This window comes from Enhydra lutris, unplaced genomic scaffold, assembly GCF_002288905.1.
Source record: "Enhydra lutris kenyoni isolate GAN:26980312 unplaced genomic scaffold, ASM228890v2 scaffoldscaffold21, whole genome shotgun sequence".
NCBI lineage: Eukaryota > Metazoa > Chordata > Mammalia > Carnivora > Mustelidae > Enhydra > Enhydra lutris.
This window is the reverse complement of record NW_019154105.1, coordinates 23,002,872-23,030,198: the sequence shown is the minus strand read 5'-3', so window position 1 is coordinate 23,030,198 and position 27,327 is coordinate 23,002,872. Positions and strand designations below refer to the sequence as shown.

Genomic DNA, 27,327 nt, shown 5'->3' with positions numbered 1-27,327 from the left:
TTAGCTCCAACTTTAAATACACAAACCCATCAAGGTCCTCAGAAGAACAAATGCCCTCTTGTTAATATGATTCTTCTTTTGTAGAGAGCAGTCAAGGTTATATTTAGCACAAAGTATTTAGTGTTATCTCTTAATTAGGGCTTGCAGCCTTAGACTTCTGTAGCATTAGGCAGGTTAGAGAGAGGTTTGCCTTTCCACTGGGGTTAGCTCTATTCAGCTTCAGCTGTGGTTGTGATGTGTGTAAGTGAGCCCAGTGATGCCAGATCTGATTTTTCAAGAAAAGTTTGAATTCTAAGCTTTGTAAATTTATTTTTAAAGTGTAAGAAATGAATTCAAGTTAATAACAAAACTCTGGGGGCACCTGGTTGGCTCAGTTGGAGGAACATGCAACTCTTGATCCCAGGGTTGTGAGTTTGAGTCCCCTGTTGGGTGGAGATATTACTTAAATATTTAAACAAAAAAAAAGGAATGGCAAGATTGAAACCATGGAAGTTATGGAAGACAGGAAGAGGTGGAAAAGGAGAGGACTTTTGTAACTTTTGATGATCATGATACAGTTGACATAATTGTTGTTTAGAAATGCCACACTATTAACATGCATGATTGTGAAGTGGAAAAGGCATTTTCTAAGCAAGAAATGTAGTGTGCTGGATCACAAAGAGGTCGTAGAGGTGGATGTGGCTACTTCATGGGTAATGGAGGAAACTTCAGTGGGAGAGGAGGCTGTGGTGTGCCAGCAGAGATGGTTATAGAGGGTGGTGATGACGATGGTGGCGGTCTTGGTTATAGCAGTAGAGGAGGTTGTGGTGGACGCAGGATATGGACACCAGGGACGTGGATGTGGTGGTGGAGGAGGAAATGGTGGTTACGGTGAAGGTGGAAATTTTTTTTTTTTTTTAAAGATTTTATTTATCAGAGAGAAAGAGCGTGAAGCAGATGGAGAGGGAGAAGCAGACTCCCCGCTGAGCAGGGAACCCGATGCAGAACTTGATCGCAGGACCCTGAGATCATGACCTGAGCCAAAGGCAGATGCTTAACTGACTGAGCCAGCCAGGTGCCCCGAAGGGGGGAATTTGGAAGAGTTAACTATGGTGGTGGTAGGAATTATGATGATTTTGGAATTTACAGTGGACAGCAGCAGTCAAATTGTGGACCCATGAAGGGGGGCATTTTTGTTGGAAGAAGCTCTGGTAGCCCCTCGGTAGTGGTTATGGATCTGGTGGTGGAAGTGGTGGATATGGTAGCAGAAGGTTCTGAAATAACTCAGAAGAACAGGGCTACAGTGCTTAGCAGGGGAGAGAGCGAGTTGTCGGAAAAACTGCAGGTTACTTTGCGAGTCATCCCAAATGCATTAAAAGAATTGTAAAAATCTGTCGCAGAAGGAATGATGATCCATGGTCAGAAAAGTTACTGCAGCTTAGATAGGAAACCTTTCTTGTTCAGGACCGTCACAGCCACAGTTTGCAAAACGTGCAGCTATTGCTTAAAGTAAGGTAGTGTAAATTAGATGTACGTTCCTCTTTTTTTTTTTTTTTTTTTTTTTTTAAGATTTTAAGTAATCTCTACACCCAACACGGGGCTCGGACTCATGACCCTGAAATCAAGTCGCTTGCTCTACTGATTGAGCCACCCAGGTGCCCCTAGATGTACATTCCTGGGGTCTTATGTCTTGTAGCTTTGCCTTTTTCTTTTTCTTTTCGTTATATCAGGTACATTGCTCTGTAAATGGTGGAAGTGGTACCAGGAATAAAAAACTTAAGGAATCTTTAAGTTTTCAAAAATAAATAAACAAAAGAAAGGAACAATTTTATTTTTTCCCAGATGAGGCTTTAATATATGCTCTTACGTGCACTACAGGTATCAACTCCATTGTGGCCATTGCATCGTACACGGGATATAACCAAGAAGACTCTGTTATCATGAATCGTTCAGCTGTAGACAGAGGCTTTTTCAGGTGAGCTGTTTACAGTAGTTGTTGAAACACAGATACAGTGCAAGCAGTAATAATGAAAAAAGTTCTTTAAAAAAAAAGAAAAAGAAAAAAAAGTTCTTTAAAAATAGATTTGGCTTGTATGTATCCAAACATTTTTGGTGGTTTTGAAGGTCAGGCTGGAAGAAGTTTTGATCTGACAACAGAGAAATTTTTCTGTTAAGATATTTACTCTTTTGCCTCCATTAATGACGCTTTATGGATATCTGACAGGCACATACTGTTCTGTAGATATCTGTATAGAGTTTAGTGTGGTGAAATCAATGCCTTACTCCAGAAAACAGGAGGCCCGGTTGATGGTCATGAATGACTGAAGACACAGGTCTTGTGTCTCAGGATTTTCAGATGCTACTATTTTGAGGTCCTCACCCCCCACTCTTTTTTGCTAAGCAAATACATGTTTGCATTTAGATAATATGGAAATGTCTAAAAATAAACCTATTACTCTTAGGACCCATAAATAACTATTACAATTACAGTAGCTTTTTTTTTCCAACTTTTTTTATTATGCTCAGTTTTATTGACAATCTCAAATACATAGCATGTGAAGATTGGTTAAAAACTGGAAATTAAAAGGAAAAAAAAGGAAATTTAGAAGATGGGTTTTTTTTTATAGTGTTAGGATAGCACTAGGACCAGAGGGTGGGCATGATAGCTTAATACCATAAACTTCTCACTAGAAATATTGGAGCAGATCCTGAGTGACCATCTCTGAGCAGTATTATGGAAGGGGTTCTTATTTTAGGTAGGAGGTTGTGACTTCCTACCTTAGGTAGGAGGTTAGTGACCTCAGGTCTTTGCCGTTCTCATATAATCTAGCAGTGTTAAGATTACAGGTCAAATGCTTATATGTGTGGCCCATGTAACAGCATTTAAGACTTAACTTTGACTCTTAATACAGTAAACTCTTGTCCTAGATTCATGGTTTAAATTGTCTCCCAAATACCAATAAAATGAAAATTGTCAGTATGTTCTAAGCTCTTTCATGAAAGTAAAATATAAGTTACCTTTACAACCATGTGTTTTTAGGTCTGTCTTCTATCGATCGTACAAAGAACAGGAATCTAAAAAAGGATTTGATCAAGAAGAAGTTTTTGAGAAGCCAACTCGTGAAACATGCCAGGGTAAGTGATACATTTAAATTATGGAATTTAAAGTCAACATAGCATGGTTTTCCTAATTAATACCTCTCCCTGCCCCCATCACATGGGAGTGGGTTTCATGTTATGCAGAGTTCATATATAAGATAAGAGATAGGAGTTAGCTTGTTAAGGTCCACCCTGGTAGATCCTGCATTGAAGAGGAGGTCGCAGAAGTCATGTAATTTCGTGGGTTACACTGCAGCCCTTTTTACTACGTGTACTCTGAACTCTGCCTCAGTTTATGTGTTTGCATGGGAATTCCCTCCCTCTCCACATTGTACTATGACCATATTGTCTAGACACAATATTCGTATACACTTAACAGGTAAACAGAGGTCATACCTGGCACTTTCGTTTCTTCTAGAAAACTCAAACTTACTATCTAGTACGATTTTCACAGACACTTAAAAACCGTATGCAGTGGGATGGATGGGACGTCCCAGGGAAACTGTATCTGCTACAGTTTGGACTACTGATGGTATTGTGTGAAGTAAAATGTGTTTTGTTTTTTTTTTTTTTTTTTTTTTTTTTATATAAAGATTTTATTTATTTATTTGTCAGAGAGAGAGAGGGAGAGAGAGCAAGCACAGGCAGACAGAATGGCAGGCACAGGCAGAGGAAGAAGCAGGCTCCCTGATGAGCAAGGAGCCCGATGTGGGACTCGATCCCAGGACGCTGGGATCATGACCCGAGCCGAAGGCAGCTGCTTAACCAACTGAGCCACCCAGGCGTCCCGAAATGTGTTTTGTTTTTAAGTCATCTTTCTATTATTCCATTTTCTGTGAGTGGTTCTGTGTAGTAGTGAATTGATGTCCAGTGCAGTTAAGTTTACATATGATGAAATTCAAAATTTCTGTGAGAGGATATGTGTAGAGGGCATACTGTTTTTCTTTTTCTTTTTAAGATTTATTTATTTATTTCACTGAGAGGGAGTGAGCGCAGGAGGGAGGGATAGAAGAGGGAGAAAGAAACTCAAGCAGAATCCCACAGAGCAGGACTCAGGGCTTCATCTCATGACCCGGAGATCACAGCTGAGGTGAAACCAAGAGTCAGATGCTTAACTAACTGTGCCACCCTGGCCCTCCGAGGGCATATTCTTTTTCACGTAAAAGATCAGAAGATGGCAACACCTGTATCCAAAATCAGCCAGCATATAAATAATCTGATTTTCCAGTGCTCAGTCCAGTGTTTTTTTTTTTTTTTTAAAGAATTCAGAATAGTTTGTAGTATTTAGAATTGAGAGCATTGTATTATTACTACACATGGTTCATGGTGTTAAAGATTCCTATGAATTTTTCTCTGACTTGGAACTGATACGTATTTGGTTTCAATCTTTTGGAGGGATTATGTGACTTTTATTTGAGAGCATGTGTACGCACAAGTGGGTGTGGGAGGTGGAGGGCATGGGAGAGGCAGACTCCCCACTGAGCAGGGAGCCTGATGCAGGGCTCGATCTGACTCCGGCTGAAGGCCAGTGCTTAACCGACTGAACCATCCAGATGGCCCAGATTATGTGACATTTTAAATACTTTATAGAGTAGTACCGTTTTGGAAAATTCCATGTCTGTTTCCTCCTAGGTATGAGGCATGCCATTTATGACAAGCTGGATGATGATGGTTTGATAGCTCCTGGAGTCCGTGTATCAGGAGATGATGTTATTATAGGTAAAACAGTCACCTTGCCTGAAAATGAAGATGAATTGGAGGGCACTAATAGACGCTACACCAAGAGAGATTGTAGCACATTCCTGAGAACCAGTGAGACAGGCATTGTGGATCAAGTTATGGTAACTCTCAACCAGGAAGGATATAAATTTTGTAAGATAAGGGTAAGTATAGCTTTTTCATATTGCTGTTTATAAAAATTAACCAGTTTGGCTTAAGTTAATCTATTTTTATATGAATTCAGGTCCGCTCTGTTAGAATTCCACAGATTGGAGACAAATTTGCTAGTCGACATGGTCAAAAGGGTACTTGTGGTATTCAGTACAGACAAGAGGTAGGTATCTTGTAATTCCCTGACCCGAACCCAAAATTCTGCTTAACATTTTATTGAATCAAAATCTGCTTTAACTTAAAACTGCAAAGGTGATAGAGGCTTGACTTTTTAGTGTTGAGTAAGAATATGAATGGAGCATGTTGAACAGAACTGTGGACATAGAAAACTTCAGGGTGGGGGGAATCAGTTCCAGTTTTGTAGTTGAGAGTTGTCTCTTTTTAAAAATTTCCTTCGGGGCGCCTGGGTGGCTCAGTGGGTTAAGCCTCTGCCTCTGCCTTTGTCTCAGGTCATGATCACAGGGTCCTGGGGTCAAGCCCCATATCGGGCTCTCTGCTCAGCGGGGAGCCTGCTTCCCTCTCTCTCTGCCTGCCTCTCTGTCTACTTGTGATCTTTCAAATAAATAAATAAAATCTTTAATAAATAAATTAAAAAAAATTTCCTTCTAGGATATGCCTTTCACCTGTGAGGGTATCACCCCTGATATCATCATAAATCCCCATGCTATTCCCTCTCGAATGACTATTGGTCACTTGATTGAATGTCTTCAAGGGAAGGTAAGAGATTTTCTTTAAAAATATATGTTCCAAATTTATATATATAAATAAAATGTTCCAAACCGATGTTTCTTCCAAAATGATGATGGGGTGACTTCTCATATTTGAGTTCTTTGTTGGAAAAAAGCTAGTATACTTATTTTCCTGCTTTTAAGTTGGTTTTAATTGTGGGTTTTTTTTTCCCCCAGCAAAAATCTGTGAAGTTTTGGCTAAGTCAGAAATTTTGTAAAATTTACTACATCCAGTCTCTGCAGACATATATGGTTATCCTTTTGACTGGTTCTTTCCTGTAGATGAGGAGTTAATTCATTGGTGGTTAGTTCACTGTGAACTTAATAGTTGTATAGCTATATTATTAGCTATATTCATGTATCGTTCAGTGGGGGTTTGCTGTTTTTAAGTTATCTTGTTCATAGAGAATGTACATAGAGAATGAACATATAGAATGGCTATAGCCTAACACATGGGTGACTTGGTTTTATGGCATTAAAATGTTATTTTCTTTGAGCCATGGGAAATAGTAGGGAGTTTCACTCTTTTTGTATCTGTTCTCATGGATAGCTTCCTTTTTAAAGGTTTGTAATTGAGTTTTAATTTTTTCATATTAGTTTGTTATAAATATTTAAGATACTAATAAAATAAAATTTAAATATTACATCTTTCTGTAACAGATTTTGAAGTTCAAAATCTTCCCTATATAGAAGGGCTTTTTACAATTGAATGTATTTTTATTGATAAAGACTTATAAGGGGCGACAGAAGAATTCAGCTTTTAAAGACTACTTTTTTTAAAAAAGGTATCAGCCAACAAGGGCGAAATTGGTGATGCCACTCCATTTAATGATGCTGTTAATGTGCAGAAGATTTCTAATCTATTATCTGATTATGGCTACCATCTTAGAGGAAATGAGGTATGTTTGCTCTTACATTAGTAGCTCTGTTTCTGTATGTATGTAGTTTCAATTTTAAAAAAGTCAATTCTCATTTTGAAATATGCATGCTTTAAATATGTGCACAAATCATATATGTACGGCTTGGTGAATTTATTTCACACAAAGTGAACACACCTGTGTGACTGGCACCCAGATCTCAAAAATTACCAGAACACTTTTGGGCCTAGATGCCCCCTCATGTCTCCTTCCATTTATTACTCCCACCCCAACACCAAGGTAAACAGTCTCTTGATTTTATATTCTGTCTGCTTTGTTTTCATACAAATGAAATAACATAATCTACGCATGTATATTTAATACTTTTAAGTCTGTACTTTAAAATCTGTTTCAGGTCCTGTACAATGGGTTCACTGGTCGAAAAATCACATCACAGATTTTTATTGGTCCCACATATTATCAGCGTTTGAAGCATATGGTGGATGATAAGATTCATTCTCGTGCCAGGGGACCTATTCAGATCCTTAATAGACAGCCCATGGAGGGTAGATCTCGGTAAGAGAGCTGCATCACCATCATTGTTATTATTAATTAGCCTTTTTAAGTGAAAAATGTTAAACATGTACAAAAATAGAGATAATGGTATAATGAAAGCCCCCGGGCCTGTCCCTCCCCATCAGTAATTATCAGTGGCCAGTCTTACTACATTTATCTCCCCACTCCTACCAACTCCTGATTTTTTTTTTTTTTTTTTTTAAAGATTTTATTTATTAGATGGGGCGCCTGGGTGGCTCAGTGGGTTAAAGCCTCTGCCTTCAGCTCGGGTCGGGTCATGATCCCAGGGTCCTGGGATCGAGCCCCACATCGGGCTCTCTGCTCCATGGGGAGCCTGCTTCCTCCTCTCTCTCCCTGTCTGCCTGCCTCTCTGCCTACTTGTGATCTCTGTCAAATAAATAAATAAAATCTTTAAAAAAAAATTTTTATTTATTAGAGAATGAGAGAGGTCGGTCAGTGGGAGAAGCAGACCCCCCTGCCGAGCAGGGAGCCTGATGCGGGACTCAATCCTGGGACTCCAGGATCATGACCTGAGCCAGAGGCACAGCCAGCTGAGCCACCCAGGCACCCCAACTCCTGATTATTTTTAAGCAAAACCTAGACATCAGTTTCTTTTATAAATATATTTCAGCATTTATTTATGAAAGTGGTTCTCAAATTTCTTGGTTCCAGGACCCCTCAGAGCTTTTGTTGGAGTTGTATCTATTGATGTTAATCATGCTAAAGACTTAAAATAGTAACTAATTAAAATTAAGACTTAATTTATTCTTATTAATTTATTAAAAAATAATAAGGGGGCACCTGTGTGGCTTGGTTGAGCATCTGACTCTTGATTTTTAGTTCAGGTCATGATCTGAGGGTCCTGGGATCGAGCCCCCCATTAGGCTCTGTGCTCAGAGAGTCTGCTTGAGGATTCTCTCTCCCTCTGCGCTGCCCATTTTGTGTGTGTGCTCTCCCTCTCTCCCCCAAACAAATCTTAAAAAACAAACCCATTACACATTAACATAAATAACTCTTTTTTTTTTTAAAAAGACTTTATTTATTTATTTGACAGACAAATCACAAGTAGGCAGAGAGACAGGCAGAGAGAGAGGAGGAAGCAGGCTCCCCACCGAGCAGAGAGCCTGATGTGGGGCTCGATCCCAGGACCCTGGGATCATGACCCGAGCCGAAGGCAGAGGCCCAACCCATTGAGCCACCCAGGCGCCCCCATAAATAACATTTTTAATGGAAGATATATTTACCAAATTTAGTGATGAGTGACATTCGTTTACCTTTTTGCAAAATTTTAATTTAAATTCAGTTATCCAATACACAGTACATCATTGATTTCGGATATAGAGTTCAGTAATTCATCAGTTGCACGTAAGTCAGTGCTGATCATATCCTTATGCCCTTAAAAGGCAGACTGCCCACTGAGCAGGGTGCCTGACTGGGGCTGGATCCCAGGACGCTGAGGTCATGACCTGGGCCAAAGGCAGACGCTTAACCAACTGAACCATCCAGGTGCCCCTGCAAATCTCTTTAGTGAGCTGGTTTACTAGAGGACGACAGGATTCTTGTATCTGCTTCTGCATTCATTCCATTGCAGTATTTTTTATATTTAAGTATATGAGGAAAAATCCTACCTCACATAGATATGTGGTTGGAAAAGGGAGGAATATTTTAGTAACCTTTTTAGGTGACTGTGGATATTATTTTTTGATGCTGTGCCAAAACCAGTTGTAGTTTCTTAAAGGTTAGCTGTGATGTAGAATCTGAAACCATCTCAGTGAATCATTTTTATTTATCAGCACCCCTTACACATTTTTCAGGGGTCACCTGTAACCTTGATATTATTATCTGATGTTAAAATTTCCTGATTGGATTATGTATTTATTTTAAATGAACATATAGTATATTATTAGCCCCAGGGGTACAGGTCTGTGAATCGCCAGTTTTACACACTTCTCAGCACTCACCATAGCACATCCTGATTGGATAATGTTTAAATAGGTTGGTTGATTTCAGTCAGGATACAAATACATCTGTTTTGCAGTTGAAGGGTTTTGTTTCTTAGTTTTTTTAACTATAGCTTGCCCTTCGACCTGATTTCCTTGTAGTTTATTTGTTGAAGAAACTGGATTGTTTGCCCTGGAGGGTTTCTCACACTCTGGATTTTGCGGATTGCATTCCTGGGCTGTACATTCCTATTTTTCTTATAAACAGCTAATTAGGTCTTGAGCTTTGATGAAATGGAAAGATTGCATTCTTTTGCAGGAATGCTTACAGTGTTGTCTATTTCCAGTATCTGGTTGTGTCTTACAATTTTAGTAGCTATGTGTGATCATTATTTGAAGCCCTTAATTAAATAGGGACTGCAAACTGATGAGATTCTAATTTTATTTCTTCTCTTAATAGCTGGAAGACTTCTGTAGAGAGAAACTTTGTTTCCTCAACTGGTTACCTCGTGACATAGTTCATGTAGGCAGGATAAATGTTTGTTTTGAAAACCGGTAAAGAAAAAGAATCAATTAGTTGTCTGGGATCCTCCAGAGTTGAGTGATGATTTCTCTTTTTTTGGTGAAATCATTGGTTTTATGTATTTGTATGTGAGACCGTTAAGGAAGCCATTGCCATCCACTTTTTGGCCATTTAAACAGTGCATTTCTTTTCACTTCATACTGGGGAAACCTGTTCCCATTCACATGTTCTTTCAATTACTTTTGCCAGTGAACATTTATCATTTCAGGCTTGACTGCCTGGGAGACTCATTCGTGGAGAAGCTGCTTTTTTTTATTATTATTTTTTTAAAGATTTTATTTATTTATTTGACAGAGATCACAAGTAGGCAGAGAGGCAGGCAGAGAGAGAGGAGGAAGCAGGCTCCCCGCTGAGCAGAGAGCCCGATGCGGGGCTCGATCCCAGGACCCTGAGATCATGACTGAGCCGAAGGCAAAGGCTTAACCCACTGAGCCACCCAGGCGCCCCGAAGCTGCTTTATAAGTACAAAATAATCTGTTCTTTGTTCCTTAACAGTGATGGTGGCCTGCGTTTTGGAGAAATGGAACGAGATTGTCAGATTGCCCATGGAGCAGCCCAGTTTTTAAGGGAAAGATTGTTTGAGGCATCAGATCCGTATCAGGTTCATGTTTGCAATCTTTGCGGAATAATGGCGATTGCTAACACAAGAACCCATACGTACGAATGCCGGGGTTGCCGCAATAAAACCCAGGTGTGTAGACCCTGCTGGCAGTTGATACTTGTTTAGGTTATAACCATGTTGGTCTAATCATCCAGGCAGGTTCAGTGTGGTGGGACAGACTGGCATTTTTGGGTTTGATTAGTTTTAAATGATGAAAAGTTAGATTTTTGTGAAAACCAGTTTTAGTGGGGTAATTTCTCTAAGCTTTTTTTTTTTTCCTGGTCATTCTTTGGAAATAAGGATGTGTACAAGGAATTTTAAACGCTTTAAGGAGTATAAAAGAAATCTTTTGAGAAGGGTGAACATAAATTATGTCTGGCAGGAAGGCTGAAATCCCAAAGCCTCTCGGGACAAAGAACCACCACAAGCCCCAGTAGCAGGACGAGCACTACCAGCTCAGTACCAAGACCTTATACCGTTCTCTGGGCGAGGGAAGTAGGATCACTTCAAATACAGTTTTGCTAATTACTTTTTCTCTCCCCCGCAGATTTCTTTGGTGCGAATGCCTTACGCGTGCAAACTGCTCTTTCAGGAACTCATGTCTATGAGTATTGCCCCTCGAATGATGAGTGTTTAGCTCTTCCAAAAGAGTCTCAAGATACTTGTAAATATTTGTTTCTTCAGTTTAAAAAAAACCAGTGTACTGCATTGTGAGAGAAAGCATTTTTACTGATTTCAATTACATGCATGCTCTTCTACTGTAAATAGACAATAAATTTTTGTAGGAGTCTTGATGTTATCTTTATTGTGGATTTCCTCTGTACGAAACCAGTGAATGTAACTAAGCGTTAGTGGATCGAAGGAAAAGAAACTGTTACTAGGTAAGAACAGGGCTGCAGCTATCCAGGACCACTACTAGTGAGGCAGACGGATACATTTCTGCAGGTTTACAGGTCAGCACCTTCACCTAGTTAGAAAAAGATGAAAATTAGTTACAGATACGGATGTGGCTGACTTTCTAATTTTCAGGTACTTTTTACTGTTTCCAAATAAAGATGTGAAGGGGATGTGAATGAGCGGTACAAAAGAGCTGTACAAAATGCTCTTTGGAACGTGAGCTCTGGGTTCTTATGCGTAAGACATGGACCTCGTTACAGAAGTAGAAGAGCTCGTTTCACAGACGAGCTAGTTGAGATGCAGAGAGGCTGAAGAACTTTCTCGGTCATGAAGCTTTCACTCAGCATTCCAAGCAGAGGATAATTAGGGGCAGAGCTGAGATGCAAACATGACGTCAGGCTGAGCTCTGCCGTCTCGTCACCCGGCTTCGCACAGCCCGGCCGAGGAGAGCCTGACCAAGCCTCTCTTCACTTGGGACTTCCTCCTGCCATACTGTAGGCCCGAGATCTGCACAGGGGGATGGGTCCGCAGATGCTGATAGTAAATTTTCTTATTTTTGATTCACAAGAAGCCAGTTCAAACATGAGTCTAAGCGAAGTACAGAAACGTAAATACTGTAGGCCCGAGATCTGCACAGGGGGATGGGTCCGCAGATGCTGATAGTAAATTTTCTTATTTTTGATTCACAAGAAGCCAGTTCAAACATGAGTCTAAGCGAAGTACAGAAACGTAAAGTAGCATTACTCTGATGCTCCTGGGGTAGGTGCTGGAGAGGAAGCTTTTGATGGTACAACAGAAGAGAGTTTGGGTTCCTGCCAGGATACTCTCCCTTCTGGCTTTTTCTTATAAAAGCTCAAAGTGAAGGACCTGAATTGCTCACAATCACTTACTTTAAAATGGAAATTTAATATAATAGTTGCAACACCAGGGAAGACTGCCATGTGGATAGAAAAGTTATGGGAAATATAAGCCGTTCCGTTCCAGTTTGAGATGTGAGATACAGTGAAAGCAGTGGCGTCCTTACAGTAGCTTTCCATTAACCACCCGGATGTGCTTGTAGAGCCCCGCACTCTCCATTTTGATAACAACGTCAGTAAGAGCGATGCTTTCATCCCTGGCTCTGTTCATTCTTAAACAAAAGCACTAGTCCTTAAATGGTTGTGAGATTTATTACCTACCTTTTATCACTGGTATTTAATATATGGCATCCAACACTGTAATTTTTGCCGATGCGGAAGCCTCTCCTTGCGAGTTGGATGCGTGGCATTCGTACTCTCCAGCATCATCCTTACTGAGAGGAGATACCTGCGGGGGAAAAAAGGATCTTCAGCTCCTCTGGGGCACCTCTCTTTTCCCCGTGGCTTCAGTGAGGTCATTATTTCTTAGGATGAATAGGGGATTCACAGCAGAGATACTGACAGAAATAGCGTGAGCACCGGGCTGCAGGACAGACAGCTGCCCTGTGTGCTCTGCGGGAGGATTCACACTGAGGACACCGCATGGACAGCTTCTCGTCACGCTGCGAGGCTCAAGAACTGTGAACAGGTGCACATACCAGTTCGAGGAAGACGTTGATAGGGTTGTTAGCACAATTTAGGAGTATCAAAGGCCAAATAAAAATAATTAATGCTCAGGCCATTTAGTTCCGTGTAAGGATTTTGCTTTGTTTTTGTTTTTTTTGTTTTTTTTTAAAGTAAGCTCTAGGCCCAACATGGCGCTTGGACTCAAAACTCTTGAGGTTAAGAGTCACACGCGCTACTGACTGGGTGAGCCATGCGCCTCTGCATGAATTTTTAAAAAACTTTTAAAAATTTTGACAGAGCACAAGCAGGGGGAGCCAGAGGGAGAGGGAGAAGCAGGCTCCCTGCTGAGCAAGGAGCTGGATGTGGGGCTCAATCCCAGGACTCTGGGATCATGACCTGAGCCAAAGGCAGATGCTTAGCCCGCTGAGCCACACAGGTGCCCCCTGCTTTGAATTTTTTAATTTTTTATAAACATATAATGTATTATTAGCCTCAGGGGTACAGGTCTGTAAATCGCCAGGTTTACACACTTCACAGCACACACCATAGCACATACCCTCCCCAATGTCCATAACCCCACCATCCTCTCTCTCCCCCGTCACCTGCTTTGAATTCTTAAAAAATTAGTTCCCATGTTTTTGTTGGTTCTAAAACATTCAACCAATCTTAGCTCTTTGTTAACCCCGAAAAGAGCAGCAAGTTTTCTGCGAGGCCTGTCCCAAAGAAGTGTGGCTGGCAAGGCACATCCTTTCAGCCTGGCAGGACGTCTGGCACCTTTGCTAGGTTTGCTGTGTCTAATCCTAAGAATGAAATCCTTGCCAATTCTCAGTACTCACCAGCACCCAGCCAGTGACTTCATGCTTTTCTGGGCCACCCCGAGTCTGAATGGCCAGGTTATCCCGGTCACCAGGCAAGAGTTCTGTCCTTTGAACTCCGTGGTTACCCCTTTTTACCTACAAAAAAGGAAACAGTCTTGAGTTTTCTGCACTGAATTATCAACTTGGAAGTAGCCACATTCTTGGAACGGTACAGGGCATATGTCAGACTTTCCAACTGGATTGAACCCAGCAATTTCCATATTACTCCTTCCTGAATACTTAAATATAGATCTTTTATTTCTTCCTGTCAGTTTCCCTCTGAAATCTATGTATTTTAAACTAATGTATATTTCCGCATGCTTGGGGAATACACACCGTCACACTTTGCTGCCACTATTATTCACTCGTGCCCTTGTAAATACTGCTTCTCTTTGCTGAGCTTTTTCTTGCTTGCCACAAGGTGTTTGACAAACTGTCACCAAGTGTTAGGTTTGATTCTTGGGACCTCATGTGGGAAGCCCAAGTCCTGCAACCACCTCTATAACAGAAAACAGGAGGTTGAGTCCAAAACCAATACTGTTCCTTTTGTTCTGAGGGCTAAGCGTTCATTCTAATGACTTACGAAAGACCTGAGAGCAAAAATGCCTGTCAAGTACATGCTGTCACCGTTCTCTTACGACAAAAGCTGCTTGCTGCCCACCCCTGTGCATCATGATGAGAATAGGGATGGGTTAAGAAGACATTCAGTCTCCTTGGTTTCAGGATAATCGTGAACACTTTCCTAATTTTCCTCCTGTGAACTGTGTTCATAAAATAAACTCTGGAAAATACAGAAAAATACATGGAAAAATAAAATTTACTTGCAGCCTTTTTGTACATACACATTTAGCATAAATTTCTAGAAGTGGAACTGCTGAGTCACAGAGTACAAATAAATATTTTAAGGCTTGTAATGAGGATGGGTTTAAAAAGGACCAAAGGGATACACAAAGCAGTGTTCATTCCATCCCGGGCCACCTTTAAGAGCTAGGTTGATGTTTACTGATGCTACGTGTAATTAGAAAAAAGGATTTGCAATCTCACAGGTAGTTCTCATTTTCTTAACTAAGCAAATTCTGAGTCCCAGGAGCCCAGCTGCCAGTGCGGACGCTCTCCATGTATGTTGCTTCTCCCTTCCTGATCCTACTCCTACCGCAGGCTCTTAAGCTTCTTGTCTCAACTTCAAACCTACTCTGTTTTCCCTGCGGCGTGACACCAGGGCTGGGGCTCTGAAAACCATGAGGTGACCTAGGCCAACACTTTTTTTTTCTTTTTTTCAAAAATTTTATTTATTTGACAGAGATCACAAGTAGGCAGAGAGGCAGGCAGAGAGGGAGGGGGAAGCAGGCTCCCTGCTGAGCAGAGAGCCCAATGTAGGGCTCGATGCCAGGACCCTGGGACCATGACCCGAGCCGAAGGCAGAGGCTTAACCCACTGAGCCACCTAGGCCGACTCTTACTCCTTGCATTATTAAATTAAAAAATCCTTGCATTGGGGCACCTGGGTGGCTCAGTGGGTTAAAGCCTCTGCCTTCGGCTCAGGTCATGATCCCAGGGTCCTGGGATCAAGCCCCGCATCGGGCTCTCTGCTCAGCAGGGAGCCTGCTTCCTCCTCTCTCTCTGCCTGCTTCTCTGCCTACTTGTGATCTCTGTCTGTCAAATAAATAAATACAATCTTTAAAAAAAAAAAAATCCTTGCATTATTACTGATTTGGGATGCCTGGATTTTGCTTCCTTGCTCTTTTCCCCTGGAATTTTTCCCTATTGCAATTATTAGAGAAAACCAAGTATCTTAATATTTTTCACACAGGAGTGCTATCAAGACAAAACAGATAAATTTGGGAGGCATTTTTTTCCTTCTGTCTCCCCAGTAGCTGGCAAAACCAGTTCATGCTAGTGCAGATTTTGAAAATAGTTGAAAATGGTTTTAACAATGGTGTAAGGATTGATCAATGGCCAAAGTAACGTATCTCTGGTCTTCAGTGCATTTCAGAATTCTCTAAGAGCTTTGAGTGTGACCAGAGCAGAAAAACACTCCTGCGTGAAATACGGCACCTCAGCAACGGAGCTGCTGGTCCCCCGACTGTGTCGCTCTTGGTAAGGGGCATTCTGTGCCCGTTAGCCTGATCCACTGTGTACGGAGAAACTGTACTCGTCAAGCATTTGTTTGGAAAGTGAATACTTACATTTAACAGAGCTCCTATTTTAATATATTGTAAAAAGCTACACACCACGTAGAAAACATGCAGAAATGTCAAGAATTGCTACATGGTAAAATTTTTATATGGCACATTCCCTTGCTCCCTTTTCGGAGGGGGAGTTTGTGCTTTACGGTTTGAGGGAAAAAAAAAAAAAAGGATGCAGGCTGAGAAAAGTGGCTTCTAAGACAATCTGACAGATGTGCAATGGGCTGGAAGTGCTCCTGAGTTTGAACCTTAGAAATCTAGGCAGAAAAAACTGGCTAGCAGTCACTGCTTGCTGTGAAGGGTCAACGAGGGAGAAAATCAGAGGGAGCCCCAGGAAGTCATTTCAGCTCTCTCTGCTTGTATTTTAGCTACAACAGTGTCTTCCTGAAGCCTGCTACTGCAGATAAGCAATTAATAATGAAAAGTGCCAGTGGTTACAGAAGCAGGATTAAACAGTCTGACTCTTACAGGTTAATGCATTTCAAGGTGTTCACTGAGTTTCAGGAAACCATTAAAGGACATTTATGCAGTGTTGGACATATTTGCTGGGCCTTTCTGGTGAAGTTTCAGAAGAGGTTTATGATTAAATAAATACATATCTGTTGAAACTTTCAGATGCCCAGCCACTGTAACCCATTAAAGACAAAATGATTGTCAAAGAAAAAAATATTTGTAATACGCGGGAGAGGGTCAAGATCTCTCATATACAAAAAGCCACAGACTAATAATTAGAGACAATCCAAGAGAAAGATAGGTAAATGATATCTGGAGAGGCAATTCCTATAACACATGAATGGAAACTATTCTCTTCAAAATACATCAAGAACTTCTACAGCTCAACACCCAAAAAAGTAATCCAATTAAAAATGAGCAAAAGACGTGAACAAATGTTTCTGTAAAACAGACATATGGACGGCCAAGAGACACACGAAGGGTGCTCAGCATCACTCATCATCAGGGAAATACAAATCAGAACCACAGCGAGATGACAGCTGACATGTCAGAATGGCTGAAGTCAAACCCGTAAGAAACCAGCGCTGGGGAGGATGTGGAGGAAATGGGTCCCTCATGCACTGTGGGCAGCGCAGCCAGTGGAGGCTCCTCAAAAAGTGAAAAATAGAACAACCCTACGGTTCAGTTATTGCACTACAGGATATTTACCCCCCAAATACAGAAACACTAGTTTAAGGGGATGCATGCCCCCATCTTTATAGCAGCATTTTTTTTTTTGGTCAGAGAGAGTGGGAGAGAGAGCGAGCACAGGCAGACAGAATGGCAGGCAGAGGCAGAGGCAGAGGGAGAGGCAGGCTCCCCGCCAAGCAAGGAGCCGGATGTGGGACTCGATCCCAGGACGCTGGGATCATGACCTGAGCCGAAGGCAGCTGCTTAACCAACTGAGCCACCCAGGCGCCCCAGCAGCATTATCTTTAACAGCCAAATTACAGAGGCAGCCCAAGTGTTGAAAGATGGATAAACATGTGGTGTGTGTATATACGCACACGCGCACAAATGAAATATTATTCAGCCATAAAAAGAATGAAATCTTGCCATCTGCAAGATGGATGGAGCTAGAGGGTATTACGTTAAGCAAAATAAGTCAGAGAAAGACAAATACCACATGATTTCACTTGTACGTGGAATTTAAGAAACCAAAGGAACAAAGGGGAAAAAAGACAAACTGAAACAGATGAATTTTTTAAAGTAGGTCCCACGCCCAGCATGGAGCCCAACACAGGGCTTGAACTCACAACGCTGACATCAAGGCCTAAGCTGCTATCAAGTGTCAGATGCTTAACTGACCGCACCACCAAGGCGCCCTTACAGCCCCTTAACTACAAAGAACAAACTGATGGTTACCGGTGGGGAGGCTGGGCTGGGGGAGTGGGTAGACCAGGTGACCAGGTGATAGGGATTAAGGAATGTACGTGTGATGAACACCGTGTGCTGTGTGGGATTGATGAATCATACTGCACACCTGAAACTAATTACACTGTATGTTAACTCTACTGGAACTAAAATAAAATTTAAAAATTAGAGGCACCTGGGTGATTCAATAGGTTAAGCCTCTGCCTTTGGCTCAGGCTCAGGTCATGACCTCAGGGTCCTGGGATGGAGCCCATTTTGGGCTCCCTGCTTGGTGGAGAGTCTGCTCCTTCTCCCTCTGCACCCTCCTGCCCACCCCGCTGCTCTCACTCAGTCTCTCAAATAAGTGAAATCCTTAAAACAATTAAAATTTTAAAAAGATTACCAAACCACAAAGAAATGGAAATACTACAATGTGAAAAAAAATATTCTCAGTGTAGTCAAGGAAATTAAAGTAGTAAAGGATATTTTTACCTATCATTAACAAAAATTAAAAAGTTGGGCAATATTCAGTGCTGGTGAGGATACGGGAAAATGGTTCCCACACACTACTGGGGAGAGTGTGAACGGCTACAATCTGTTTAGAACGGAATCTGAGAATGTCTATTAAAACTAGCATGAAACAAATCTTCTACCTAGTCATGTATCTTCTGGGGGAAACTATCCTCTACGGGGAGGGCGGGGAATAAGAGCACTTGGATATAGGATACACATATACTTGCATGTTATTTAAGGTGGTCAAAACCTGGAAAAAACAAACAATACAGGAATGGCTCAATAATTATGGTAAATCCATACTCGGACTATCATGTAGTTACTGAGAAGCAGACCTGGAGGGCTGCTCTGAAGTATTTATCGAGAAAAGCAAATTTCACAGTAATGTTCTCAGTCTATTCCTACCTCACCCCACACACTGGGGATATGTGCTGGTTTACGGGCACAAGTAAGGGTTCAGAAAGATGAAAACCAGGACAGTCCTCGCTAGTAATCTCAGGGAGTGGAAGAAGGTGGGAGATTCTGAACTCTTTTTATATCTTTGGAGAGTTTCTCCTAATATTACCATTATCACTTACTGTTTTTAATTTAAAAAAAATTCTTAGAGGTCATGAAAACTCAAATCTGCAGAAATGTTCAGGCAGGTAAAGAACTGAAGAGAGAGTCTCAGTCTCAGAAACTCCAAGTGTTTGGAAGGTATTCTAGGTGTTTTATCTTCTCCGTGAGCATTTCTGACTCGCCTGAATTAGGGCTATTTCAGCCTAAAATACGGCAATTTCAGTTCATTTCCCCATCTGAAAATATTGCTGCTTTCCTTTAAGGCTAGAGGCTTGCAGGGAAAGTATGGGACTTAACATCACTTAGTAACTACAGGTCAAGTGCAGATCACGCACCAGCTGTGGCGGCCACGAGGGGGCGCTACTGCAGCCTTCAGTGTCTCCGAGACAAGGATCGCTCTGTAAGCTCGCTCTGCCGTGGCTAAGAATCCTTGAGTAAGAAAGACCTGCGACCTTCTTTGAACTCTGGCTTAACAATTGAGATTCTAATACCCATTCATAATAAAAAGCAATGCTGTGCTTCAACTGAATCTGAATGTGACGTTTTTTTTCTTTGAATTCTCAACAGTTTGGTTCCAGGGAGAGTGGTGAGAAACAAACGGCCTATTCAATTGTGGACATGGCCCACAGCAAGAAATGCGTTTTGCACTGGGATCTGGTATATGGGAAAGAAGAGTTGTGGGAAACGATACCCTTACTAAATGTGATCCATGCCTCAGGATAGTTTCTGTTCTACTTTGTAAAGAGAGTGCTGGTTGCGATCTCTACACTGAATTGAGGACATGAGGGTGGGTCACAGTCTGCCTAAAAAAAATCCACCACTTTAGGTTACGTGTGCGGCAAATTACTACAAAGGCAGACTAAATTCAGCAGAGCCGGGCAGCGAGGTTTTGCTAGGTTCTGGCAAGTCCTCCCCCTGCCCCTCCCTCCGGCCACAGATCCTCTGGGAAGCTTCCAAGGGAAAGATTCCCGAGGCGGATTTACTGTCCTGGGATGTATGTAGGTTAGCTGGGGTGCGGCAGAGCCAGGATGGAGGAAATTACTCTCTGCCAAGATTGGCCAATAAGGTCACATGCTCCACACACTTGGGGTCACCCTGGCCCCCCACCGCATCCTCCCTAGAGAACTGCAACAGGGCTTTCTGTGGAATTCTCTGGAAAAGTTGTTCCTCCGCGTCTCTACCCTCTGAACAAACTGCGAGCCTCCACATAAGCATTGGGGAGCGGCAGCAGCCTATGCCAGAAGGCGCACATCTGGGCCAGGATGGCTGCTCTTCGCTCCCCTTTCAAAAACAAATTGAGGTGAAATTTTACTGTCCTTTTTTCTCCTTTTTCAAATTTTTAAATTTTATTTTAATTTAAAAAAATTTTTTTTAAAGATTTTATTTATTTATTTGAGAGAGAGACAGTGAGAGAGAGCATGAGCGAGGAGAAGGTCAGAGAGAGAAGCAGACTCCCCATGGAGCTGGGAGCTCGATGTGGGACTCGATCCTGGGACTCCAGGATCATGACCTGAGCTGAAGGCAGCCGTCCAACCAACTGAGCCACCCAGGCGTCCCCTTTTTCTTTTTTTTTTTTTAAAGATTTCATTTATTTATCTGACAGAGAGAGTGAGAGAGCACAGGCAGGGGAAGTGGCAGAGGGAGAAGCAGGCTCCCCACTGAGCAGGGAGCCCCATGAGGGGCTCGATCCCAGGACCCAGGGATCATGATTGAGCTGTAGGCAGAAGCTTAACTGACTGGGCCACCCAGGCGCCCCTTCCCTGTCCTCATTAACAGGAATTACGGCTGTAAATGTCAGCTGTAATATAGCTGGTGGTGTCTCTGCCCATCCCCACAGCCAGGCATTTTCTGGAATCACCCTGATTTCACTGCCACCAGCAGGCCGCACACGGTGATGCACCCTCTGGCCACAGGGGGAGCCAGAGTGCAACAGGTGATCCCACCTGAGTCCCAGTCCTCTGGGATTCACAGGGCAGCAGGGAGAGGGGAAGCCCTTTCTTTCCCCTGGAGTCTTCAACGGGGCGGTAATAATGGGAGCCTGGGGCGGCCAATGACAACGCCGCCTACAGTGTGGAAGCAGCGTCTGGAGGTAGAAGGACAAAAATGAGACCAACAACACATGGAGAGTTGAGAGTCAAGAACAGAGTCCTGACCATACTGGGTTCCTGGATGTGGGAGCGCTGGAGGCTGGAATCACTTCTCACCCTCCCTTTCTCTTGTTCAAGGCAGCCTGAAGGGAGTTTCTACAACTTACAACATAAAGATTCTGACCATGGGAGCCAAGATACCCTGTGGAATTCCAGAAGCTGATCCTCTGGTCAGATACCAGCAAAGGAAATAATCAAGAGAGAGCACCTGAGAGCTTGCTGGAGCGGAGAACCAGCTAAAAAGGGGTATCTGGTGATGCCTTCTCACTTAAACTCTATTTCCTTTTAGAAAGCACCAGTTTGATGACATTTACTCCCTCACATTGCTGTGAGGCTTAACTGAGTCAAAATGCGCGAAGAGGGAGATCATGGAAAATAATGCACAGTATAACGGTGACATATTATTCGATCTGGCAAATAAGTGTTTTCTTTTCCCTTCTACAGACACGCTGGGGATAGGTTACCCTTCAAACGTGAAGACAGTTAACACAAGACAATGCCATTTGAAGGCAAGTATTTCCGGGAAAAGCAGCTAACATCAATGGAATGTTAACTGTGGGTCTGAGAACAGGCCAAGGGATTTTACCTACATCGCTTTATGCAATCTTTACAAAAATTACATGCTGCCTTCATCATACAGAGAAAGACATTGAGGTTGGGAGCATTCGTTCTCATTCTAGGCGATTTTCCCCCTTGGAGACACCTGGCAGTGCCTTGACACATTTTTGACACGAGTTGGGGTGGTGCATTGGCGTAGAGCCAGCCGCGAGAGGCCAGGGACCAGGGCCGCTGCTGAAGCTCTTGCAAGGCACAGGGCAGCGCCCACAACAAAGCATTATCCAGTTCCAAACGTTCGTAGTGCTCAGGGTCAGAAACCCCGGGCTTAGAACTCTAGCAACCTGGTTAAGGAACTCACATCGTTAACCACCATGCTGTACCATCTCCGATGGGCACACACTCCTGCACACACTCACACGTGCACACACTCTCTGGGTGGGTTCAGGCGTTCGCATTACAGTTTCCGAGTTCCTACACCTCCACGCTCAGGCAGCGACACGGAAAGCAGAGTGGAGACCGTTCTGGAGGTCAGGCTCAGGGGCAGTGTCTGGAAGATGGCCACAGGTCTCACCTTTGAGAAGCAGCAGGGAATAGAAGAGGCCAGAGTGTTTTAGATCGTGGCTGTCCCTGTGCCTGAGAGAGATCATCAGCCTAGGAGACCTTCCTAGAGGATGTGCCACTGACCTTGTTCCAGATGAGCACTGGGGTTGGGATTCCAATGACCTCACAGCTCAAGTACACCTGGGCACCAGTGACATTCCGGATGTCCTTGGGGGGTGTCACGATGGAAGGCCCTACAGGAGAGAACACAAAGCCAAACACGTCTTTTTAAACAGTCTGTAACATCAGTCAGCGTACTAGGAAGTCAATACTTGATTCTGTTTAGGAGGCTGTCCCTTCTGTGCACGATCTAAAGCAAACTGCGAAGGCCACACTGGCATCCCCCTGTCACCAGCGTGACTTTTAAGCTCTGCTTTGGAAATGCATACATCTAAACAAATAAACAAACAAAAAGCAGTAGGAAGAAAAATGTGTTGTTCACAAAATTTTCTGCTCCCTTAAATCACATTTAATGGTTTAAATTTACCAGCTGTTTTGCATTATCTGGGCTATTCCAATTAATATAATGAGATTTAGTTCCAAAATGTTTGTTTTTCCTTTTTGCTTACCAGAATTTCTTTTAAAGTAGGCTCCACACCCAGTGTGGAGTCCCTTACAGGGTTTGAACTCATGACCCTGAGATCAAGACCTGAGCTGAGATCAAGAGTTGGTCACTTAACTGACTGAACCACCCAGGTGCCCATTTACCAGAATTTCTACTTTTGGCAGGGAGGGAATAACTGACTTAGGTAGTGAAAGAAAAAAATCTAAAGATACTTGAAAATGTGCTGTGCACTTAGAAAAGATGGCAGTCCCTGTTTTAAGAAGGCTTAGGATTGAAGATCGACAAGTCAAGGTGATCAGGAAGTAATGATGACTTGGCTGTGTGACCTGGGAGACAGCAAGGAGAGAGAGACCTTTGAGAAGTGGCCTAGGTCTCCCGGAGGAAGGGGAAAGGGCTTTCTTCTCAGCTGGGGGAGGCACTGGGTAAAACAGCAACAGTGACAGGTGCACTGGGCGTGACCAGGGTGCCCAAGGACACAGCTCTTTCCTGGGCTCTAAGTGTCTAGGTCCCTGGCAGGGAGCTCCGGCAAGTGGGGGAACGTGTCAAGACACTGCCCACAAAGCTTTGGCGGGCATGAGACCACCCAGCGAGAGCCCAGAGTGGTACCTGCCCATCCTCCCAATTCTGGAACACCTCTCCAGGCCTTCTTGGTCTGATCTATCCTGTCTGGTAAGAAGGTCCTTACACAGGTGCTCTCCAGAATGTGCCCCCGGACTAAGACCGAGGGCTCCGCGACTGGTTCTGACGACGATAGGGAGACAGACGTGAGTTAAAATAAGTGGTTTGTTGTAAGGCTCAGGCACCGGGACCTCATAGGAAAAGAAAAGTCATCATCAATGGGACACATCTTTTTTGTTACTAAAGAGGTCCTTGGGTCGGCCAAAACTATGGCCCATGGGCCAAATCGGGCCTGCCACTCGTTTTTGCCTGGTGCCTAAGAGGTCTTTGTGTTTTTAAATGGTTGGGGAGGGGGGAATGGATATTTCATGATGTGAAAATTATGGGAGAGTCACGTTTCAGTGTCCATAAATTAAGTTTTATTGGAACACAGTCATGCCTCGAGTCTGGCCACTGTGACCGAAGCCGAATGGCCTAAAACATTTACAGCATTTACAGTGGAGCCCTTTATGGAGGAAGTGCTGTAAACCTGCTCTCAGCAGCCAGCCAATGGCTAAATACGATGGCACGGGAAACCCATTCAATCCTTCACAGGTTACCTGGAGCTCAAGCAAGTAACCCAGCTCTGAAATGTAGCACTTTGAAAAAATTTTATTTTTTTAAAGATTGCATTTATCTATTTGACACAGAGGGAAGAGAGAGAAAGAGAAAGGGGTCACAAGTAGGCAGAGCGGCAGGCAGAGCAGGGAGCCCGATGTGGCGCTCCATCCCAGGACCCTGGGATCATGACCTGAGCCGAAGGCAGATGCTTAGTGACAGAGCCACTCAGGCACTCCTGAAATGCAGCATTTTTGAAGCCAACAGACACAGAGAACGGTGCTTGCTCAGTGCTCCTGGGGGGTTTGGGAGAGGAGCTCCCCAGCATCTGCTATAGGGAGGCGCACACACCATCTTCTTGGTGGCTTGTGTTTAGTATTTCACTTCTGCTCATTCTGAACGCCCAGTTTCAAGCACAGGGGCCTTCAGGGGCATGAGGGACAGTCCACAGAAGAGGTGGGGGCAGGGCTGGGAGCCTGACCTTCTGTAATGGGCCTCCCTGTCCCCACCCCCACGCTGTAGCTACACAGCACCCTACTCCCAAACCAAACCTGGCCTGTCCTCAATGCTCAGTGCCAGTTCTTGAATGAATGAGTTAATCATTCCCTCCGAATCGTGGCTCTCCACTGCCAAATAAAATGTCTAACTGTGGGGTCATCTTGCATCAGTGTCCTGGGAAAGGGACAACTTCCCCTTTAGGCCTGGAAAATTTTTCTGGCACAATTAGGATTCAAAGGACACAAAATCTCCCCTTTTTCAACAGGCTATTTCCAGCACACTAATAATTTTTTGAAATAGAAAGGAAATGACTCCAGCATTTAAGATTTTTTCCCACTCATCTGAAGTATTAGATGCTGATTTTTTTTTTCTAATCCCTCGGGGTATTTTTATTTTTTTCCCCTTTGTAAGAATGTACAAAACAATCAAGGTTCTGAAAGCTCTAAATAGATTTCGTGCTTCCTTTCCTCTAAACTGTAGGTCTGAAGAGGAAGCCTCTATCTTGGCCAGGGGTCTTGGCTTTTCAGTCACAAATGTGGATGGGGTGAGTGTGGTCGTGCTGCGTTTGTGTGTGTTTCTGGCTCGGTCTCCAGTGCTTCCTAGTCTAACCGAACCCACACAGGACCCCGCAAAGGTCTGGACCAGGCCTGACTGCATCCCTGGCTTTCCCCAGGGTCCCAGGACCCCAGGGTGGGCCTATAGGAGAACCAGATCTGGCTGGAATCTGAACTACTTTCCCTCACCTCCCCGTGGGCGTCCCTGTGGCTCTGTCCTCCCTCCCACACACAGACTCTCTAGGATGACCTCAAAGCTCAGGGGACCTCAAGAGATTGTTCAGAGAATATTCTAGTGTTCCCTTGTGGAGGGGCTCGGGAACAAAGCTCTCTCTCATGTATTAAAACCACACAAGGAATGTAAGACTTTTCTTTTCCTGTGAGGTCCTGATGCCTGAGCCTTATAACAAACCACTTATTTTAACTTGCATCTGTCTCCCTAACGTCGTCAGAACCAGTCGCGGAGCCCTCGGTCTTAGTCAGGGGGCACATTCTGGCACACACATGGTCCAATTTATCACATATTTTTCTTTTATGATTAGTCCTTTAAAAAGGACTGTTAAAAGAAACCTTTGCCTAGCCCGAGATCATAAAGACCTCCTGTTTTCTTCTATAAACTCTATAGTTTTACCTTTCACATTTAGGTTTGTGGCCCATCTTGAAATGATTTTTGTGTATCCTGGGAAGTAGAGGTCAAAGTTCATCCCTTCACCTCCCCCAAAGGACTTCAACCACTTTGGCATCATCTGGTGAAAAGGCCACCCTTTTCTTGCTGAATCATGACAGTAAAACCATCGAGCATATATGAGTGAGTCTACTTCTGGATTCTTTCTTGTGTTCCGTTGCTCTGTGTGTCTTTCCTTGCACCAATAATGACTGTGGTATAATTTAGAAATGTATTCAGAGCATAGCACTGAAGAGAGAGCAGATCCATTACATCCACCCCTCTCCAACCCTCTCCTTATTCCAAGAAGCATTACATTTCAGGAAGCACAAGAGTTCTTTCAAAACTCTTTCTGAAGCCAGAAGTATTCTGAATGAGAGCCATCACCAGGAGGTTCAAGATCAGGACAAATCAGTCTGTGGGTTCCTCTTTCTCTGTCTCAACCCTTGGAACACATATTAAACTTGAGGTGAATGGGCTCAGTCAATATTTAGACACTCTAAGGACATAATTCTCATCAATTCTGCTTACCAGCCCATCCCAAGAATTCTACAAGATTCCATACCATAATTGTGCATTACTCGCTGAATCCGTTGAGTTGATGGGGGTAGAGGGGCAAAGGGGCTATGAGGACCCGTCTGCTGCACAACATTCACAAAATCCCTTGGCTATTGCGTATGTCCTTGAACAAATGTCAGATTCAAGAACATAAAGAAAACTTGAGTAAACAGTATCTACACTAGAAAGTGCTGACCTACAGAATGCCCTTTAGGTTTTGCTATGTAGTCTCTTGCAAAGCCGAGTCAGATCAGTGAATGATTAGACTAATATTCAAGACACCAACCAACCTCCCAGAGCCAGTGGAGGCAGGATGGCTTCGATCGGATTTCCTGTGTTGGAAGGATCCATGATTTCAGACTCATCCTGTTTACGCTGCTCAGTGCTGATACCCACTGGGTCACCTACTTACTAAACTCTGCCTAGTTCTTTGCCACTCACTGGTCTCGAAATTTCCTCAGAGTGTGAAAAGGGAACGGACAAGCTTGTGATGAAGGCACAAGATAGCAGTTGTATAGAAAGATGAGTGAGCATCCACTGTGACACAGAGTAAGAGAGGGACTTCATGGGACCCACAGGGACACCAAGTGGACAGGTTTTGTACGGAAGCAAAGGGATAGTGAAAATATTTGGGGGCAATATGGTGGCAGACCCAGCAACACTGTACTCCCCTCCCCCCAATCTAAACCACCATTATCCCATATACTCCACTGATAAGCAATTTCACCGCCAACGGTCATCTTGAATTGCATGTCCAGTTCCCGAAGGTTCTGTCCTACCCTCAGGAGAGAGCTCGGCGAAACAACTCCTGACCAAATAGCTTCTCTTTCCACTCTGCCTTTTTTCCAAGAAGTCCTAAACAGATCCAGAATTTGTTTGTTTTTAAGGGTAAAGGAAGTTTTGGTCCCTTTGAGCTTGTTTTCAGGCAAAAAGCTGAAAATCAGTTCTTGAGGCCGGGCCAAGGGTACCAATGATATTGTCTAGATCATACTCCGTGTTTGGATCCCATCTGAAACAAGTTGCAGACTATTTAAATGTATGGGGACAAACACCAGATAGGTTTGGTTATTTATTTATCCTTGTCTTTGTTCCAGTAAGCACTTCAGGCTGCTCAGACATCTGTCTAGCAAACATCCTGTACAGAGAATATCTGACTTGCCCACCACCTGTCTCCTTCCCTTCCCCACCCTGGGCAACCAAGCTGCCCATGGCACTGCCCGGTGGCCAGCATGAGGCGTCTACCCCAATGCTTCCCCACCTCAGACACACTTATCTTTCTCAGATGACTGGACCCAAATAAGCCTACTCCATTTTCCTTTCCTACTTTTCACAACCCC

At 43.3% G+C, this 27,327-nt stretch overlaps 2 protein-coding genes across 3 annotated transcripts in view; one reads left to right on the top strand and one right to left on the bottom strand.

Moving 5' to 3' along the window:
- Positions 1-11,052, top strand: part of LOC111149241 (RNA polymerase II subunit B) — a 48,157-nt gene extending 37,105 nt beyond the window's left edge. For both annotated transcript variants that reach the window (XM_022506198.1, XM_022506199.1), the window contains 9 exons: positions 1,858-1,954; positions 3,020-3,114; positions 4,711-4,961; positions 5,042-5,131; positions 5,578-5,685; positions 6,482-6,595; positions 6,969-7,129; positions 10,148-10,343; positions 10,801-11,052. In XM_022506198.1, the coding sequence (XP_022361906.1) occupies positions 1,858-1,954; positions 3,020-3,114; positions 4,711-4,961; positions 5,042-5,131; positions 5,578-5,685; positions 6,482-6,595; positions 6,969-7,129; positions 10,148-10,343; positions 10,801-10,890 (1,202 nt within the window). In that variant the 3' untranslated portion in view covers positions 10,891-11,052. The remainder of the gene's footprint in view (positions 1-1,857; positions 1,955-3,019; positions 3,115-4,710; positions 4,962-5,041; positions 5,132-5,577; positions 5,686-6,481; positions 6,596-6,968; positions 7,130-10,147; positions 10,344-10,800) is intronic.
- Positions 10,962-27,327, bottom strand: part of LOC111149243 (insulin like growth factor binding protein 7) — a 77,351-nt gene continuing 60,985 nt past the window's right edge. The window contains exons 2-5 of the mRNA XM_022506200.1: positions 22,021-22,130; positions 13,510-13,626; positions 12,329-12,455; positions 10,962-11,220 (exon numbers count right to left, since the gene is read on the bottom strand). Of these exons, the coding sequence (XP_022361908.1) occupies positions 12,345-12,455; positions 13,510-13,626; positions 22,021-22,130 (338 nt within the window). The 3' untranslated portion in view covers positions 10,962-11,220; positions 12,329-12,344. The remainder of the gene's footprint in view (positions 11,221-12,328; positions 12,456-13,509; positions 13,627-22,020; positions 22,131-27,327) is intronic.